At 47.1% G+C, this 19,966-nt stretch overlaps 1 protein-coding gene across 2 annotated transcripts; it reads right to left on the bottom strand.

Moving 5' to 3' along the window:
- Nucleotides 1–2,212: 2,212 nt before the first annotated feature.
- On the bottom strand, nt 2,213–17,320 carry GYG1 (glycogenin 1). Of its 2 annotated transcripts, XM_065073291.1 has the most exons (8): nt 16,714–17,320; nt 13,404–13,539; nt 11,454–11,628; nt 10,938–11,100; nt 7,142–7,268; nt 3,922–4,141; nt 3,225–3,275; nt 2,213–3,008 (listed from the first exon to the last, which is right to left on the bottom strand). In XM_065073291.1, the coding sequence occupies exons 1-8, from the start codon at nt 16,718–16,720 to the stop codon at nt 2,838–2,840; spliced, it is 1,050 nt and encodes a 349-aa protein (XP_064929363.1). In that variant the 5' UTR covers nt 16,721–17,320; the 3' UTR covers nt 2,213–2,837. The 2 variants fall into 2 exon arrangements, with proteins under 2 accessions (XP_064929363.1, XP_064929364.1); XM_065073292.1 differs by lacking the exon at nt 3,225–3,275.
- Between the last annotated feature and the right edge of the window lie 2,646 nt (nt 17,321–19,966).

The following is a 19,966-nucleotide window of genomic DNA, read 5'->3' as shown; positions in this document are numbered from 1 at the left end:
CCCATTCCAGCGGCCAGTCCAGCTGCATCACTGCTGTGTTAAAGTGCGCTGATGCTTTGTGCAGTGGCTGAGTTATGGCTATGAACAGAGTTACTAGTATCAGTTTTGCTCCACTAGTTGATGGTTTCCATGTTCCAAAGCCGAAGAACAGCTTCCTGGAGTAAGTACTGAGCTGTGCGGGTCGCTAAGGTGTCTCCCAAGAAAGCTATTGAAGTATCCAAGAGAACAGCTAAAGGTCAGAGAGCAGAGCAGCCCTGTCTGAGCTGATGGAGCTGTTCAGTTCGCGGGTGGTTAAAGCCACACTGTTCTGGTTGGTTGGGTCTCTCTGCCCCGGGTGACCTGTCAGTGGCCTGTGCCTGTGGCTGTTCTCGTTCTCGGAGTTTTAGTGGTAGGTTGTGTGCACGTTCTAGAAATGAGCTTTTGCAACTGCTAACTTAACGTCTTTAATTCCAAAGACTGACTTAGTAGTCTGTCATATAAAATAAAGATATAAATGAAAAAAAGCCTTCTAAACTCTAAAGAGTTGCTCTGAGCTGTTGCCATCTAGGGAAACTTAGATTATATGCTTTTTAAGGGCAAACGGAGTTAGAATACTGGAGTCACAATAAGGCAGAGCTTTACTTCAGTTACTGCTTGGAGTACCTGAATTTTAGAGCAGAAAATGGTTGTTTTCAAGTGACACTATTACAAGGGATAAAACGGGATCTCTGTTTTTCTGCAAAGGCTGCCTGCTGTAATTATGAAGGAAATAGTGGCAGATAACAACATAAAGGTAATTTTATTGAAAATAAACTGCATAGAGTTAGGTATAGATGTCATACCTTTTGCTTTCCTGAGGCTGTGGGTAAACACTTGACCATAGTATAAGTCACAGAGAATGGTTTTATAGGACAGAATGGTTTTATAGGTTCTTTCTTTACTAACTATATTTGTTAACCAAAAACATGCACCTTTTCATCTTATTCAGCATCTCTCCTTATCACGTAACAAAACTTACATGCTAAACCAAACGTTCAGGTTGGTATCGTCTCATGCTTTTACACGTTCAGCTCTCTCCAACTAAGCTTAAAAAGTAGTAATGTGCCTATTCTCTAGCATTAATACAGACAAGGGCAGCAAAACTAGACTGTTTGGCTGTCTTCAAACGAGGATTTTACCATTTTCCATAGAGCATTTTGTGAGCATGCAGAACTCCAGTATTTGTTCTTGTTGGATAGAGTATACTTCTGTCAGTGCAGATTGTAACCGGGCATCCCTCCTGCTTTCACACAACTTCAAATTTATCTGTTAAAAAACCCCAACACAGCAAAAGAAAACTGCACGCAGGAAAGGGCCAGTTACAGCTGGGAGTTCGGATGATGCGTATTTTCAAATGGCTACAAGCTGCCCTGGTTCGGACCTCACCTTCAGCATCGTCGCTGCACGGTGACCAGGGAACCTTAGAGCAATTCAGTAGTGAAAACAAGTTAAAACAAACTAACTCTCATACCCAGATTATGTCTTCTGCTTTACCAGCCAATTATGAGAGCTCGTTGATGGTTTATTTTATCTCTAGGCCAGAAGTTTAGCACTCGCTAGCTTCCTGCAAAAATCCGCCCTTATTAGGAAATAATTAAATGTTTCCTTAGTGTTTCTCGGCTAGTACAGAGTATTGCTGTCAAAGACAACACTAGTTTGGTTCTGCTTAGGCTTTAGCTGAAGGATGATCTGAAACAGTACAGCCGCTCTGTCTTCAGCATGCCTTTGTTAATGTGGTATTTTTACTGCTTTTCCACGTCTTAGAATACAACGTGTAGCCTGAGTGTGGGAAAAGAAGCACTTTCTTTTACTCTCTGCACACATGGAAAGAGCAGTTTTCCTGATCAGGGTAGGTACAGTCACTTAAGCAGCCGTTTAGTCTTTCTTTGCCAAAACAGCGTCACCACTGTGTTTACAGACAACGTAAACAAGGTACAGGGCTCACGCTGGGGATGGTGTTTCAGTGCCTCTTGCCGCGCTGCCGAGGCGAGCGGCGGGCGCTCCCTGCGCGGCCCTGTCCTGCGCTCGGGCAGCGCCCTGCAAGTCAGTGCAGAGCTAACAGCTGGACAAGTGCTACTGACAGCTGGAGCGGCATTAGCAGAGCTTAAGGGTTGTAACTGTTGAATGCTGTAGTTAGACTGCTTCAGAGCTCCCTCTTGTTTTAAATTTCTCGAGAGTTTAGGGAAGTCAGAAATGCATGACAACTTTTTATTTTTGTTATCAAGTGCAACATTGCAAGTAACAGAAACTCAGGTTGACTAGTCCCGTAGGATACAGAACTGAAAATGCATTCTGCCACGCTGCAGGCACTGTGCGTAAGAACCTGGCCAACACTTCAGTGCAATTGTGACTGGAAGAGCAAAGCAGTGCTATTACTGTCACACCTGTGTGTATCCCAGTGTCGTTAACACATCTATGGTAAAGCAGAATGGCTACCACTCTAGTGTATGAGCAATTCCATGAATTAGACTTTTACATCTAAAACAGCAAGCAAAGGAATCAATGCTAATCACCTTAATGAGGTGAGGTAACAAACCCAGTTTCAAGGGATATTTTGAGCCAATTGATCACAACAGAAGAAAATTTAAGCTGAAAATACCTGGTTTTATCTAGTATGGAGAACTGGAAATTGGGCAGTTGTGGGTGGCCCAAGGAATTCTGCTTCCTAGCTTTTGCTCAGTCTTCATCTGTTGCACTGCAGAGGCCTCAGCCAAGAAGTTTTTCACCAAGCTACTAGCAAGTGTAACTGACCACATCTACACCTTTCTAGCTGTTAGTTCTGGAACAAGTCCTCGCATCACTGCTGTTTGAGACAGGCACTACTGAAGGTAGGTATCGAGTTTCTTCTTGATGTTGTCAAAGGAATCCACTCCCATATAGTCAGCTTGGCCCTGTTCCCACCGCTCCTTGCGTTCTTCTGAAGATATGGTTGGTAATACTGGTGATGGTGCTGATACTGATATGTGGGACACTGCCTCTGTAACCTCTGCCTGGAAGGAAAGGCAGAGTGAAAATACAGAAACAGGTTGCATAGCTAAACTGAGCAACAGGCCGTTAGAATGGGACAATGAAGTGAAGTTCTCATGCGCGGCAGCAAGCGTTGCCAGCGGGCAGGGATGGTGCAGCTTTCCCAGCACAATCACAGCGCAGTCACAGAAGCTGGCAGGGAGGGCAGCGAAGAAAAAGAAAGTTTAAGTTCTTCATACCTCTCTACAGAAGCCACAAGAGAAAGCCAGAGTATAGACCAAGCCCGATAGCTGCAAATGGTTTATTAGAAAGATGTAAAGTTAAGAAGAGGAAGCACATTTTAGGAGATCAAAGTTGGTCTTAGAAAGGTTGAGAACTTAAACTGGCCCATGTAAGACTATAAGGTCTGCAGTCAGATGTGAGCTGCTAAGCTTGGGATGAGAACTAGAGCCAGAAGCAGCTCTTTGGCCTTGGTAAGTACAGGGATTCATCGCTGCCCATCTACAGAAGTTTCTTTCTCTGGGTATCCTAGGCTTACCTAGATCTGTTTCACCATGCAAGATCTGTGTGTGCGTACTGCGTGCTGACCCGAGCTGGGGTTCTTCTGCTGGAGAACCTCGTTAGCTGCAGCACACGGGGAGGTAGGGCCCTTCTCTGCATCTGTGACAGACTTACTGCAGTACAGGTTCTGGTGCACCGTTAGCCGCTTACACCGTTAGGCAAGCAGACAGCTACGTTCACGACCGCTCTATAGCATGCTTCCGTTCTCTAGTGTTATTTATTCCAAGCTTAAAAGAACACAACCAAAAAACCCTGCGTCCCACAAACTAAGCCACGCCTGTGCTCCAAGTTGGACAGAGGAAAGGGAAAATCGGTGAAATGGTAAAGAACCTGTCACCCATCCTTCAGTTTGTACAAGAATATTAAAGCACATACCATGTTTCCACCTGTAGTAGCCTCTTGAACAATTCCGTGCTGTTCTAGTAATGGCAGAACGTTTACTGTGTAGGTGTCCCACCACATGTTGAGGAATTCTGGGTGAACTATTTTAGGGTCATCCACATTGCCTTTTATGCTTTTTGTTCTGGAGTCGTATGTGTAGTTCCATGGCTTTGTGCTTCCCAGGAAATGCACCACTTTAGTATTGGCACCAAACCTGTTGGACAGAAGAAGTCAGAACCGCAGGCCACGCAGGGGTCCAGAAAACAACAGTTTTGACTGGCAGACCTATTTTTTTTAGCCTGCAGTTTTTGTAGGTGTCCAGAAAACAGAAATATGAATATATTTAGGACGCTAAACACTAAATGATCAAACTGCCAATGCCTATTGGGACTGAAAGCATTGCAATACGACAGAAAAAATGCAGATGGAATTCTACATTACACTAGTCAGAATACAGCCAAAACCTAATGGTCTGGGCTATTTAAGTACTTACAGCCAACTCAAGTCTTTAGGTAGAATGATGTCCATAGCTCAGGAGAGAGCAGTCTCAAGCAGCCGTTGCAATCGGAACTGGTTTTAAAAGTGAGAAAGATTCTGCTCCAAAGTCAGTGATCCAGACAGTTAGGCATTGCAAGCATTACGTAGAGAAGGGTCAGCGTTAGGACTCGGTCACCCTTTCAGTTACAGCCCTATAGGAAAGGGTCACTGCAGGCCCGGCTGCACAATCACGTTTTCTGCCCCTGAGGCACTAAGGACTCCTGGCACGGGCGCAGCAGGGTCTCGCTACAAAAGCAACCGTTATTTTCTAAATAACTTCGGTTTAGTCATTGGTGGATGTTGGGAGTTGTGGTGGTGGGTTTGTTTCTTTTAAAAACTATTTTAACTCCATTTTCAATACGGATTTCTAGCTTTGTCCCAAATATTACCAGTATGTTCTTTTAAGAACTCCCTTTGGAAGTAAAGAACCTGACACTAAAAGAGGCGGCATTAATTCTGTCCTTTGGTTCCAGAACTAGAGTTCAGCTGGAGTCAGTTTTGTGAACCAGTAGTTCAAGTCTCTCTAATAGCGACTGTCTCCCCTAGTTCAGTTTGCATCATATTAGGATGTGATCTCAACATAATGTGATTAGAATAGACAACAATGCCAAGCTAGTTTGTCTAACACTTTGTTAAGCACACACTGGTCATTTTTACCCAGACTCAGATGTTTAAGGAGTTTTACATATGATCCTGTGCAGGTGTGTTTCAAAACTTTATAATATTCAGGACAAGGCAGCGAGCATTTGGGTGGAGGTTCTTCTGCTACTGTGCTGTACTTCAGTATTCACGTTTAATATTTGGAACACAACTGATCTTACTGCACAATGAAAACCTGTGCATGTGTGAAACAAGGTCCAGTATCTGCAGTAATTGCAAGAAAAAAACGAACGTGTCTTTAACAGGTCAGTTCCTGGGCTTTACTTTAAACTCCGTGTCGGGATTCGGCATTACCTGCCACAGCGCTTTTCAACAGCCTGAGCTCTCCTCACCTTGGGCTGCTGCTGTTCTGAGGAAACTCGTCATTGTTCAAAAATCAAGGCTATTTTAGCCAGAGAATGCCTAAGAAGTGTTATATTACACTTGGTGCAAATGGAAAAGCTTATTCTTAGTGCTCTGGGCACTCAGGGCCTGTACAGCAGCTGACAGATGCCAAGCTTCTACCGTGTGTTCAATATCTGCTTTCTAGATACTTTCTAGATCTGTAACACTTTATTTTAACATTTAAGCTCAACTGTTAGGAAGCTTTATGTCCACACTGGCCTCAGCCACTAATCTGTCTTTCCCCATCTCCCAGAAAAGTCCTTCATCAATGTTTTGAGGTTACAGAGCATTTGTCATGAATTGGCATTTTCCTTTGGAAAAAGGATTACTGAGACTGCTGTGAAATCCAGTCTCGCTGTACAGAGCTGCGAAAAACTTAGCTATTGATGTCAGGAGGTTTAAATTTCACTTTATTCCAACTGCTGATTATCAGAAGCGCAGCTGCTGATCTAACCAAGGGAAATGGTCGTGCTGCTTCAGAGGGCTGCGCCTGCAGCGCTCTGCGCCGGAAGGGCGGCTGCGTTCAGTTGGCAGCTGATTCGACCGGGCGCGTGGAATTCTGTCAGGACCCCCAGATCCTGTCAGTCTTTTGTGGCAACAAGGTCATTTGCAAATTTAAGGTCATGTGAGTAACAACCAGCGGCCTCAGAACCAGGACATAGTTTACAATAGCTGTTTGCTTATCAAACGCTGCCCAACTACTTAGTCATTCTTAGGCTTGCATACATTTCTTTAAATAAGTGTTCCACTTTTAGCATGACAGGATTTCAAATCACAAGACATAGCTTGATCTTGAGCCAGCAACAGTCCTGCTTATGCGAGCTGCTGCTTCAGACACCGGTAACCTCATGTCACTCGGAGATCAGATTGTTTTTACGCAATTGGGACTTTCCCACCCGCCCCAGCTTCTGCTGCTCTTCACGAATAAGAGTTTCTGTGTAACATTTCAGCTTCCCGTGCTTGCTCCTGTTTATGGTAACTCTTGAACGGTTTACTCGCGTGCCAGATCTACTGCTGCCGGCTGGGGAGAATGTAGTAGTTTTCCTGACGCAGGAAACGTGCGGTGCTGTGGTGCTTGGCTGCAGTTTTGTTCTATCCTGTTACTACTTGGGGAACTGCCTGAAGTCTAGGAAGACTGCTGAGAGACAATTCTAGCTTTATATGACCCTTTGTTCACCATGTTTATTTGGATGGCATAGACTGATTAGATGAACTGTAACAACTGGTTCTAAAAATACGAGTCATTGGTACAGGGAAAGGGTCAGTGTCCAGGTGGTAACAGTACCACCGGCGACGGGCTGAACTAGACAGCGCCACGGTGGAGAAGTGGTTCTTCCTTTGCAGTTGACCTGTCTGACGTGCTTACTCTAAATGAACCTCAGTGTTACCGCCAGGGATGAATGGCTTAAGCTACAGATAGAGCTTTTTCTCTGCATTTACCCTGAGACAATTTATTTAACTAGCATTAATTCAACTCTTTTTTTTAAAGAAAGGAAACTATTATACCTTCTTTTATTGACAGTAATGGTCTCCCTTGAGAAAAACTGGGTAAGTTCACATTGTGCATGTTCATTCTGCTAAAATAAATTAGCTTATATAAGCTCTGCAAGTCTTCTTAGAATGTTGAACTTACGCTTTAAATGCTGGAAGGTAGGAATATACAGAAGTACTGCTCAAATTATAAATAAATGGTAGATGTTTGCTCATGTCTGTTGTTGCCCAGCTGCTGAAGAAGGTGTTTAATAACCCCTGATCTGCACCTGAAAGAGAACACATTAATAGTCTACAAGCATCAGAGAGCTGTTCTACAGTTTTTTTAGTCACTTCACTAATTAAGAGTCAGTGGTGCAGTTGTCATGTCCAGTAGGAGTTTGGCACGGAGCCCTGGAGTTCTATTTGTGAACAACGCTCTAACCCTTGCAGCCTTGGAAAATCCGCAGTACGTGTGGGGTCACTGCTGCTAAAAGGCAGCAAGCTGCTCGCAAACCCAGCCACTCGCAGTTCTGCAGGTTGAGTTCAAGCTGTGTAAGGCAGCAAGAAACAGGACTCGACAGCTGGGCCCTGTTCAGCTTCAGGAAAGCTGTAGCTCAGAAGATCAGGTGCCAACAAGTAGTTTTATTTTATTGTGCTTACAGATGTATGACCAACATCTCAATGCCAGAGTTACGGTATCAGTGGTCTGTTAAACCTGCAGCCCTGGATGCATCGACTACACTGATCTGGCAAGAAAAGCACATTCAGTCTTGGTGACAACTCTATAAAGCGTCATTATGTCCCTTAACAGGCAACAGGCGTTCCCAGTTCTGCTCTGAAAAGCTGCTGACTAACAATGTAAGTTATGGCCAGACGGACTGCGTTGGGAGGATCACCTCTTAGCTCGCAAGCGGAGGCTGTGAGGAGGTCCAGCGAGTCTGAAGTGGTTTGGTATGTCAGTAATGGAGCAGCTTTGAAAAAACAAACAAAAAAGCCTCTGGCCCAAAGCAGAGTAGTTTATAAGCAGCTACTGAGAAGTAAAAACTGCTTATTTATGTCCATTAATTCCTAATTGCAGTGAACATACTCAGTCTTGGAGTGTTAATAGTTCCTCTTATGAAGGAGATTGAAGGCAGTCCCTGCCCTTTCGTTCGCTGTCTTCCCTTCACCTGTAACTGCCTTCGCAAGTAGCACTGCTGAAGAGCAGGTAAATGGATAGCTTAGTTAGAAAAGAGACAATGTTTTAATCTTCAGTTTTCTAAAGCATTCAGTCTCTGCTGACTCAGGAATCGCTTTTTATTGGGCTATGATTAGATTTGGAACAGGACTAAGGTTTACAGTCTCCTTGATGTTTGATCAGAATTTGCTTTTTGCACTGAAGTGCCCAGACGCTGGGCACAAACCTAACGTACAGCGGTACACGGACAGAACGGCCCCGCGTCCCGCTGCCCGCGCAGGGAGCGCGCCCGGCGGCTCAGCCCCGCGGCCTCAACCCTCTTCTTGCCCCCCGAGGCATCGGGGAAGGAAAGCGATCTGGAGCTGTGCCCATCACAGAGGACAGAGTCAAAGAAACCAGGCGACTCCCCTGGTCTTTACTCAGCTCTTCCATTTTACTGTCTAACCTAATGCTGCTTTAAGAATGCTTATGTAAATGGTGAGATCTTCTAGGAAAGAAGAAAGTGTGGGATGCCTTCAGAACAGGCGGCTCGTAGCTGAAGAGGCAGCGACAATATATTTCACGTATTCTACAGGACTTTCTCTCACGTTTCTTACATACTTGGCTTTTTTTCAGATTGCATGTACTTTTGCCAAAGCAGCCACTGAAAGCTGCATTTATTTGTCCTAGTCCAGGCCCCAACAGTAGTTTTGTATAAACTGCACCTTGGCCATAAGATGAAAGAATCAGGTAGTAGTTACGTCAGTTATACATACAGTCTTGCTGCATTATATCTTTATATGTAAAAATAACCATTTTAAACCCCAGCAGATTATTGAAGCAATAGCAATGTTCTTAATGTATCAGTGCTACCAGATTTCTCTTACAACCAAACTTTTTCCCTCCACTACTTTTAGATGGTACCTAGAATGACTGCATGACCCATTCCTCGTTATCGGGAAAGGTAAAGTAGCCATCTCGCTGCCGTTTCTGGACAGCAGCATTACATGGGAGGCATCTCTCCGCTGTAACGAACAGCGAATACTCCGGAAAGTCTTGCGATTCCTAGTTACTGCTACTGCAAATGGGGTGCTCAGACTTCAGCTACGCGCAGCTGGGTAGCTTGTTGAGTTCGCATCCCTGTGTCCTGTTGAGGGCACTGACCCCTTACAGCTGTTTCTCTTAAAGCTTCCTAGGAACTTTTTTAATGGCTGGATCAATTTAAGTTTAAATCCCCTTTCTCCCCACCAAGTTCATGAGCTCAGCAGCAGCTTATGCAGGTGGCAGAATGCGCCAAGGTCTCTACTCAGATGAGTGCTACCATTTAATAAAAAATAAATACATTTTAAAGCTGATGTACAAATTAGTTCTAGAAATTTGGTACCTAAACCATTAACCCACCATTTTTGCTGTTAAGACCCACAGCAATTGCTTCATGTTTAGGGCACGGAGGAAGTTTCACTGTTGTGCTTTAGCCACCAAGTCTCGGATGTTCCTGGAGCTACTCAACAGTCAGTTTGCACAACGATGCACCTGCATCTGGGGATTTCAGGGTGTCGGGTTTTGAGGGGGGGTTGTTTGTTTAGTTTTGGTTTGGTGGTGGCGTTTTTTGTGTGTGGCTTTTTGTTTGCTTTGGGTTTTTGAGTGTTTTGGGGTTTTGGGGGGGGTTGGGGTTTTTTTTTGTGGTGTTGTTGTTTTGTAATGCAACAATTCAGTACTATGCTACAGCTTTTGCTATAGCTGGTGATCAATTTACACCCAACATTTGAGAGCACTCCCAAGGCTACCAGCTGCTACCTGTCGGGATGAGCTGCAGACAGACTCCTCCTTACTCCGCAGTGCTCATTTCCACTGGAGTTCATTCCTATGGCAGCATTAGCATCCAGCTGTGACTCATATTCTTTGAGAGGCCACACACAGGAGTTCCCACAGAAACAGGGATTGTTCTGCAGACTAAGAGCACCATCTACTATTTTTTGCTTTTTACAAGTGCTGAAAGGTAAGTCGATGGGTTGGCTAATGACCTTCTATTAAGAGTTCCTTTCATGGTCTTGTTTATGAAGCTTTCTGTAGCTTTTTCAGTTACTAAATTTCATTATCTGACTGCTGCAGCACAAAACAAAGTGACAGTCATTGAGAAGCCTTTAACTATAGCGGTTTTCAAGCACTGTGTGCAACGGCAGTAGATTTAGGAGACTTACAGGGCAGCAGACCTTGGCTCCTCAAGCTGAGATCTGGCACAGTGGCCAGTCCCAAGTGACCCATAGTGGGATCAGCCATGGCTACGTGCACTTGATATTGGGAAAAAGACGGTCAGCACCCTACAGTGACAGGAAGCTATCACGTAGCAGATGAAGAAGGAGTTGCATCTTCAAATGCTTTTTCTCTGAAGCTGCACTCAGCGCTGTTTTTTCCGCAGCAGTTTGAGTTAGCATAGAACGTTCAGGCTCCGGGCGTTCGGAATGCCTGAAGCGTAGCACCGCCGTTTCACTTGCCAGTGCGTGCACTGTGCTTGCTGCACCCTAAAGATCTCGTTACACAATTCTACATTGCTAGTGCCTACAGCTGCTAGTTTGGAGGCCAATCTCTTTGGGTTTTTTAATTCACAAAGTCTGAAAAGAATAGTTTTACTATGTATTGTAATGACAGCCTCCGTTGTGAGAAGGATCTAACTTTTGTATAGTTACACTGGGTTCAGAATTCTATCAGAGTTTGTATGACATGTATGTAGTTACTGAGCCATCCCAACCACTATTTCCATTCTGCTCTAACTTATATTGAAATGCAAATTAATACATACCATCAAAGCTGCCTTTCTCTGTAGCGAACTGCAACAGCTGATTGTACGTTTCAATGGAAGGTCGGTAAACAAAAACGCCAGAATTAAAACAGTCAGGCCAGCCTGGATCTGGCGCTGCAGACAGCTCTTCTCTCTCAAAAAGCTCATCAATATTTGACAAAACCTGGTTGTAAAGGGGGTAAAAAAAAAATAAATCCTTTTTAGGTTAGGAATTGGGGTATTGTTTTATAGGATTTTGACATCCACCTTAAGATATGTAAGTTCTTATCTTCTTTAAGACAAAGGCATTGATATAATACCTTCTGGAGATGGTCGCCACAGACTACGTTACATGTATTTTAGAGTTACTAGTCCAAAAAGGCCTGTATTACCTCTCCTCTTAAAAACAAACAAAAACCAGACGGCACAAGAGCAGCAGCCCCTTCCACCCACAGCACCAAAAACAGCCCAGAAAAACAAAATGCAGCGACCCCCATCCCAGGTCACCAAGAGGTGCCAGGAGACGTGACCACGTACCATTGTGTCTGCGTCCATGAAAACACATTTTGAAAACTGTGTCAGTTCCCAGCAGTGCAGCTTTGTTAGTGTGACGCCCAGCTCGGGTCTCTTCATTAGCGCCAAGTGCGCCGAATCCCCACTGTCCAACACATTCACTAATACGACTTCATCGAAGACTTTTTCCAGCACCCTCCTGGGGAAAGAGTCAATTGCCAAGATACAGTTCTGTTGTTACTGCAGCACCAGAGCAGGTGACAGACTCCATAAAGAGAAGTGAGACGACGGGAACCTGGCAGTATTTCTTACGCCATCAGTAAGTGGGGAACAAAGACGTTTGTCTGGGTTTTTCTTCCTCTGCAAACAGGTCTTTAGTTGGCATTGCTATCAAGTCCAGTAGGTCATGGCTATATAGTACCAACTTTCTACATAGCTTTTTTCAGCCACTCTTGTTGGCAAATTAACAGCCTACTTTGAGCAGGCAATCAAGAAATGGGAAGCTGTCAGAGTAGCTTCAGCAGGACAGTAGCTGAATCCTAAACAGTTGAAACAGAAGTTTATGCAATAGTTACAACAACATTGTTCTGGATTTGTGATTGTTAGGGACAGCTGACTAGACCCAGTTGCTAAAAGGTCCTTTATTCCTCGCAGCTGTGAAGGCTCGCTCGCGGACGGCTGTGGGTACAGCAGCGTCTTGGCCCAGTATCACGTTCAGCTCAGAATGGCACTTAAACTTTCAGACCTTGTGGTGAAAATGTGTGGCAGATATCCAACCCCTGTTTGACTATCTGTAAAGCATTACTATTAGTTTAAGAGAGGTTAGGGAGTTCATGCTGCTTAAGATATGAAGCATCAGTAAAGTCTTGCTATTCTGCAGTGTATCTTGAATGCTCAGTACAATCAGTACAATTTGAGCCACAAATCTTGCAAATGAGCTTGAGAACTCTGCCTTGTAAGCCTGTCTTTATAGTGACAGTTTGGTATGGACAGTTGTTCTGAACGGAAGGCATCCCTTGTTAGCAAGTTCCGGTCACAGCACCAGGCCGGTGCGGCTGGCCTGAGGGCACGGTGCTGGCTGGCACCAGCACACGCGCGCGTCTACGGTTCCTCTGAAGAGCGCGCTCACCTAACGGGATAGCATGAACGTTCCTGTGCGTAACATCTTTATATTGATAAGGCTGTTATGCTGCCAGGAGACTCCAGGGAGAGTCACTCCATTTATTACTGAGCCACTTCTGTCTCTATAAATTGAGAGATCCTTTCAGAGGAACTTCCCTATGTAGAGAATCTTGTTATTCAGGTAGCTATTCAGTTAACTGGTTTTTTACCCTCCTCTTACTTGTAGAAAGAGCAGCCAGTCCGCTCCACACTGAGACTACTCTAGAGAAGCTGTAGGAAGCAGCTGCCTGGTAATTTCATTTGCTGTACTGTGGTGACCAGGTGAGATGCTTCTGTTGATTTGACATACTTGGTGCTACTTTAGTTCTGCTCATTTTCTTCTCTCGTTTGATGTCTGCTAGATTTCAAGAGAGCTTGTGTTACATTATGTCAATCAGGAACGCTTCTGCAATACAAATAAATACCAGTCCCCTAACTCCCACCTCCACATGCATGCACACAGCACTAATGAACACACAGGCAATATTGTGGTGTTGGACAGTTCTAAGCAGGACTATGAAAGAGCGGAGATCCAGTTGAAATACCCGTGTCAAGTCACAGTTTAGTGCTATAACTGCAGAGTATCGGTTAACTCACCATACAGGGGAAAAAAAAAGCCAAAAAAACCCACCACCACCAAACCACCCAAACACCACATTTTCATGTGTGAAGAACTTACAGAACTCCAGACAGTATATTACGTTCAATTCTGCAAAGTTTCTGGAAGGTTACTATTAAGGAACTTAACTTCCATTTTTTCAGCCTCCACATCAGGAGGAACCGTGTCAGTCTGAGCTCTGGGGGCGGCCTTACCTCATCAGATCTGAGACCTGAGGCGTGATGAGCGCAGTCAGCTTCCTTGTCGTTCTGTACTGCTGCAAGGATGAGCCGAGTACCAGCGCTCCTTTCACGTAGGAGTCATTTGTGGCTAAAGTCACGAAAGACTGGTCTGGAAGAGAGGAACTCGGTCAGGTCAGCATGATCCACTGCTTTATTCTGAGACAGAGATACCAGAAACCTAGTACTGTTAGGTGATGGTGCTGCGAGACCTCCATGGTGTGCCACCTAACTCTGCACATTGGGCCTGCCCACGAGGCTGAATGAAGCAGGTTATATTTGCATAGCTACACTTGCTATCAGTAACTTGGCCTGTGGCAAAATACAATTAAAAGAAAAAAAAAAAACAAACACAACTGTTGCAAGAGAAAACAAGTTCTAGTTTGTCCACAGGTAAAATAAGTCATACCAAATGTTAGAGACAATCCAAAAGGTCTGAAGAGCCTTATTTTAGCCATTAATATACTGGTTTTAAGCTACAAGTATTGGGAGTCAGTGAGGTTGCATTTGGTCTAAAGTTAGTAGAATTTTGTAGAGTTACTCAAGGTTCAGCTCTCAACCCTGAGGTCAGAGCAGCATAAAAGTTACATTTCATTTTCAAATGAAAAACAGCATTCAATTAGATCTTGAACAGCAGCATTAAGTTTTGCTAGCTCAGGATTTTGCAGATGAGTTGTTCTGCAGCCCATGGTTGCAGCTCTGTCACAAGAATGCAAGATTTAAATGGGAAGTGACTGGCAATACGATAAGCAATTTAAGACTTGCAGCAACAGATTTTGCTCTTCAAGCAAAAAGAGGTACGGTTGGGTTGTTACTATAATCTGCTCCAGCTGGATCTTAAAAATAGATTGATAATGACTTTGTCATATACAGCTTATTGAGGCCATATAGTACAAGCTTTGCATTCTTTCAATTGTCATGTTGGTTTAAACTGCCAGGGTGGGACTGACAAAAGCAAACAAGTAGCTTCTAAACTTCTTCAGCTATTGTCATGCAGTGCTCTTTTCTACCAAACCATTTGTGACACCATCCACAAAACAGTTTCTTCCTAAGAATTTCAAGAGCAGATTTTCACATCCAAGTTTATTTTAGCAACTGTGACTTCTGTTCTTTACAGAAGATTTTTACTAGGTTAGACCAGGGTTGAGAGTGAGGGCTCTGGGTGCTTAGAGGCTTACTGTCCAGTCTAGCAGATTAAGTACTGACTGCTCGGCTTTCGGCGGGCTTGTGGCTTGGTACATCTCCTCAGCCCGGGAGACAGTCATCATCACTATCTTTTCGAATTAATACTATCTTAATAGTTGGTGGAAAGTCATATACCATAATTGTCAATACATTCCGCAAACCTGGTTTGCAAGCTCTACAGAGCAGCTACAAAACCTTCTATTTTGCTTAGCAGCAAAACCAACTAGTCCTGAGGGATTAAGATTATAGTGGTCAATTACAAAGTTCAAAAAAGGCTCTATAATGGTAGGAATAAAGATTTTTTTCAATCCACATTAGCTACAAATGTGTAATTGTTCATATAATTTGGCTCTACAAAACAATTTTGTTTCTTTGAAGCTGTACAAGTGGCAAGTGTGTAGCATTTTAAGCGTGCGAACATCCTCCTAATAGGGCAACTTTTTTCATTACTCAGTGTTACCCCTGGACTGCTCAATAAATGAGTCTATCACTCTGTTCTGACAGTTCTCACTGAAAATCCGGTGTAGACAAAGTGGGATTGTGCCCAACATTCATCTGGACGGTGCTGTGGGGCATTTTTTGTTGTTGTTTTGGTTTTGTTTTCCAGCAGCATAGGACTAATTTTTCAAGTGACCTTGGCACTGCAAGACTAGTCTTGTTCGTTGAATTGTTAGTGGGACGCTTCTGCCGTGTCCTCACGTTACTGGAAATGAGCATTCTTACACTCAAGTCTTTGAGACGTAAAGTCAACTCAACGATGGAGTGAAGGCTGAGGAGCCTCCTCTTCCTCCTGCCTGCAGCCGGAAGCTCCAACCGCTTGACAGGAGGATGCAGGCAACTTGTAGCACACTGAAGTCAGTACAGCTTTCAAAGCTTTGAATAAACTATGTTCTGTTTCATACCTTCTCTAAAGTACATCCAGGCACGTTATGAATAAGTCCATACTATAAACTGGGCAAGACCAGTTGCTGCTTAACGCGGCAGTCACATCTGCAGGAGAAGCTCTCAGGGACATGGATTAGTGCTGGGGTTGGGTTATGGTTGGACTTGAATGATCCTGAGGGTCTCTGCCAACTGAAATGATTCTATGATTCTGCCTAAACCACCAGTATTTCAGTTGTGTGGGTGTCCCTGTCCCCTCCCCTGCTCCACCTCTGTAAATGTTATGTGCACACAGTGGTCACTGTTACCCCTGAAACATCCTGAACTAATTAGTAACAGTGTGGCTGCGAAAACACAGACAACGTGACACAGTTGTACGGCTCTGTAATTGATTTTCCCTGGCAAAGCCGAGCTGCTCTAGAGCCTCGGCCTGCGCGGCCCGCAGGCGCGGCGCCGGTACGCGAGCGCCCGCACAGCGTGCGCAGTCCCAGCTGACGGCGTGCAGGGGGACCCGGCTGCTTGGCCCTGAGGCTTTAGGACTTTACCTGGAAGCACTTTCAAAGGCACAGACAGAGTTTTCCTGTTCCCCTGTTCTTTGAGGAAGGTGCTAGTTATCTAATTTCTTTTTTGAGAACAGGATTCCTAAAGTGACAGGAGCATCTATCCAAGACTCGCATCGCGGGGCAGAGCTCCAGACCTCCTGCACCCTTCCGGATCTGAAAGGGAAACCGACTGCACGGGCAGCTGCAGCTGAGGCAAGAACCGGGAAAAGAGAAAACCCCGGTGCGCCGGGAGGGGCGGCAAGGCACGGCAGCTCTGAAACGCGCACGAGTTAGACGCTTTCGCTGGCGCCTCGGGGGCGGGCCGGGCTTTGTCCTGTGAGCCGCTGCGGGCCCGTGGTGCCCCTCCGCGCCCCCCCCCCCCCCCCCCGCTCCCCGCCACGCTGCCCGCGTCCCTCCCGTCGGGGAACAGCCCGGGGCGGGGCGGGGCGGGACGGGGCCGGCGCGGCGCGAGGCTGGACCGCGAGCGGCGCGGTGCCGCCGGTGCCGCGCGGGACGGGCCCCCCCGCGCAGCCCCACCCCCCGCCGCCGGCAGCGGCCGCCTAAAAATAGGCGCGTGCGGCCCGCCCTGCTGGCGCGCGGCGGCTCCGCGAGCGCGGCCCGCGCCGCCAGCAGCCCCCGCGCCCCGCGCCCGCGGAGGTGTGGCCGCGCGCACTGACCTGCCATGGCGGCGGCTCCGCGGATCGGCTGGGCTGCGCCGGCGGCCGCGCTCCCCGCGCTGCGCCGAGGCCGCCGCTTATATAGGGGCGGGGCCACGCGCCAGGCGTCTTTGGCCGGCGGCGGAGGCCCCGCCCCGAGGAACCCCCGCGGCGGCGCGGGGCGGGGTCTCCGCCATGGTCGGCTCGGGGGGCCGCACGTCACCGCTGCTCCGGGCCCGGGGGCCCGCGGGGCTCGGTGGTGGTGGCGGCGGCACCCGGGGCCGCGCCGCGGGGCCTCGTGGCTCCGGGGGCCTCCTGGGCCGAGCAGAGCTCGCCAGCGGGTGCCGGGGGAGCCCCTGGGGCTCGGGCGGGCAGCGGTCGCCGGGCCCTGCGGGTGGGACCGCGCCTGGCCTGGAGCCGCCTGCAGCTGCGGGAGCGCGGTGGAAGCGTCGGGGCGGTGCGGCTGCTGGGGAGCCAGCCTGGAACCTGTGCAAAATGGCCGGTGCCTCCGCGGGGCCGCAGGGCGGCTGCGGGGCTCGGGGTGCGGCTGTTGGTGACGCGGCTTTGCGGGCCGTTTGGCGGGATTGCTGCCCGGGCTGTGAGGTGGCAGGAGAGGTGCGAGGCCAAAACCGTCACGTCTGTGAAGACAGCACCTCTGGTACTGTTGGTGACGCTGGGCACCTCTGGGGAGCGCGCGTCAGCCAGTGACATGAGGAGTTATGCCCATACTTAGATATTTTATTTATTATTCTATTTCAGTCCTTGGATAAATTTAAGCTGTACCTTTCCAGGAACATAGGAAGGGCGCTAGGAAGTTTCTTGTGCTCTTTATCACCCTTCCAAGTATTATGAATATGGAGACTTTAGTACAGGTCCTTTGTTACTTATATGATACTCTGTCTACTAGTCAAAACTGAGCAATCGAAGATGAACAAATAGTGAAAGTTAGAGATATATAAGATACCCTAACCAAAGCAATGAGTTAGCCCGAAGACCCGAAGAATCACAGATTGGTAGAAGTCGGTAAGCTCTGTGTCCCGTCTGGTCCCAGCCCTGCTCCAGCAGGGTCACCACGGCCCTGTGTCCCGGGGACGCCCCAAGGACAGACTCCACCAGCTCCCGGGCAGCCTGTGCAGTGCCCGGGCACCTCCCGGGGAGCACGCGCGTCCTGCTGTGCAGAGGGACCCTCCGGGGTGCGCGCGGGTGCCCGTGTCCCTGCCGCTCCGCAGGTGCGGACACAGTGCTGAGCCGGCCCAGCCTGCTCTCCCAGGCCGCACGGTCCCGGCTGTCCCAGCCGTTCCTCGGCTGTTTTGTCCCCTCATTGTCCTCGTGGCCCTTTGCTGGGCCCTGCCCAGTGTGACCGTGTCTCTCCGGTGCTGGGGGTGCCCAGCCCTGGACACCGTCCTGGCCTCCCCAGCAGAGTGGATGGATGGATGGATGGATGGATGGATGGATACCCTCTCTGCTGGCGTGGCCTCCCCAGCAGAGCAGAGGGACGGACGGACGGACGGATGGATGCCCTCCCTGCCGCTGCTGCCAGGCTTGGCCTCCTGCCACCCAGGACACCAATCATCTCTGCAGCAAGGCCACGTTGCTGGCTCACGTTCAATTTGGTGTCCGTAAGGCAATCCGTTGTCTTCCTGGAGACAATGACCTCCACCTGCCTTTTCACCAGAATGAACTGAGGAAAGTCTGTTAGGAAGGGGATTCCTTTCTAACCTGAAATGGCAAATGTTTTTTTTACTGAAAGGATTAAAAAACTAAACAAACTCTCAATGCAAACTGATGAAAAAAGAACATTCCACCTCTAAATTCCCGGTCGTAGGAAGTGATGTTTGAGCTGAGACAATTTTTGTAGACCTGTTTTAAAATCAAATTACATACTTTAAAAAATACCAAAATCAGGTGAGTACTTGACCAACAACAACAAAAAACCTTTTTAGAGCGTACCGGTAGTTCATAAAACATCACGTGCATGCAAATGTGCAAATTATAATTATAGGCAATGCCCGTAATGTGGTGTGTCAGTAGGGATTACTCAATTTTCTGGTGTGCAGCCCTTTTTCAGGTCTCCGCTGCTCTGACAGGCTTTCTCTGATGGTGCTGAGCGTGGTTTGTGTCTGTCTCAGATTGAAGTTTTGAGAAGTTTTTAGCCAGCACATTTCAGCTGTGTCTAGCTTGTTGCTTTGCCAAGTTTTTGATAGAAAACAATAGAACGGCCGGTGTTGTGGTTGCTCTCCCCCCGCCCCTCCCCACCCCCTCCTCCCGCCACCTCCTTTGTGTTGTGTTACAGTGCAGAGAAAGAGCATCTTTCCTTCTGGTTTCCACGTTAAAAACAAACAGTCCAAACAAAGCCCTAGGTTGGTTGATGTTAGGATTGGAAGTGTGACAGAGAAGGGCTCCTGCACCCCTGTTTGCACATGCTTGTTTGAGATTTTTCGGGCTGTGAAACCTCCAGTTCCCGTGTGACCAGACTGCACATCCGCACTCCCGTGCCCCTGTGCTGGCTGCTTACTCGCCTTTCCCCGCAGCCTGGAGGGGAAAACTCGCTGGAAGAACCCGCGAGATAATCAGGTGTCCGTTGGCTTCCAGATCAAAGAGAAGAAAAGATCCTGTGACACGAGCATAGGAGGCGAAAAGCCAAGGACAAAAAGAGAGGAACGCTTGGGACAGGCTGTCGTGAGGCGAAGGCTGAGCTGGGAAAGCATCCAAACCCAGGACAAGGTAAGAAAGAAAAAGTGCTTTGCCTCAATTTTGATGGAAGAGGCTAAATTTAAGACTAAGCGAAAGATAAATATATGAGGACGGGAGCTGGCCAGGGGAACTGTTACATGCCAACACACACCATAGGACTTGATAAAAGCCTGGTGAGGAGGAAGAAGGAATAGGTATCCAGGATAAAGAGACAGCGTTCAGAAGGAATGGACATAGCAGCTCTTCAGGTGAGCGCTGGTGCTCTGAACAAGAGCCAGGTCCCGTGGAAAATGAACCCGTGATCAGACAATTAAAAATTACACCACAATGCGTGTCACGGAAGTCAAATTGCCATTGCACGTTTTAGACCTTCCTGCTTTTGACTATGGAGCAATACTGTTACTTTAGTAAGAGCTTCTCTATAACTTAAGTAAAAAGACATTTCAAAACACCAGATACAAAGCAGTAGCTTTGAAATCTATTCGGGATTTGTATAGCAGCAACAGCAACTGCCACCCTGTAAATGGACTGTATTAACTGTAAACTTCTAAAGTGCTTAAGTAGCCGTTTACCCTTAAAC

Source organism: Columba livia, chromosome 9, assembly GCF_036013475.1.
Source record: "Columba livia isolate bColLiv1 breed racing homer chromosome 9, bColLiv1.pat.W.v2, whole genome shotgun sequence".
NCBI classification, from domain to species: Eukaryota; Metazoa; Chordata; class Aves; order Columbiformes; family Columbidae; genus Columba; species Columba livia.
Note: the sequence above shows the minus strand (reverse complement) of the source record. Positions and strands in the feature narration are given on the sequence as shown.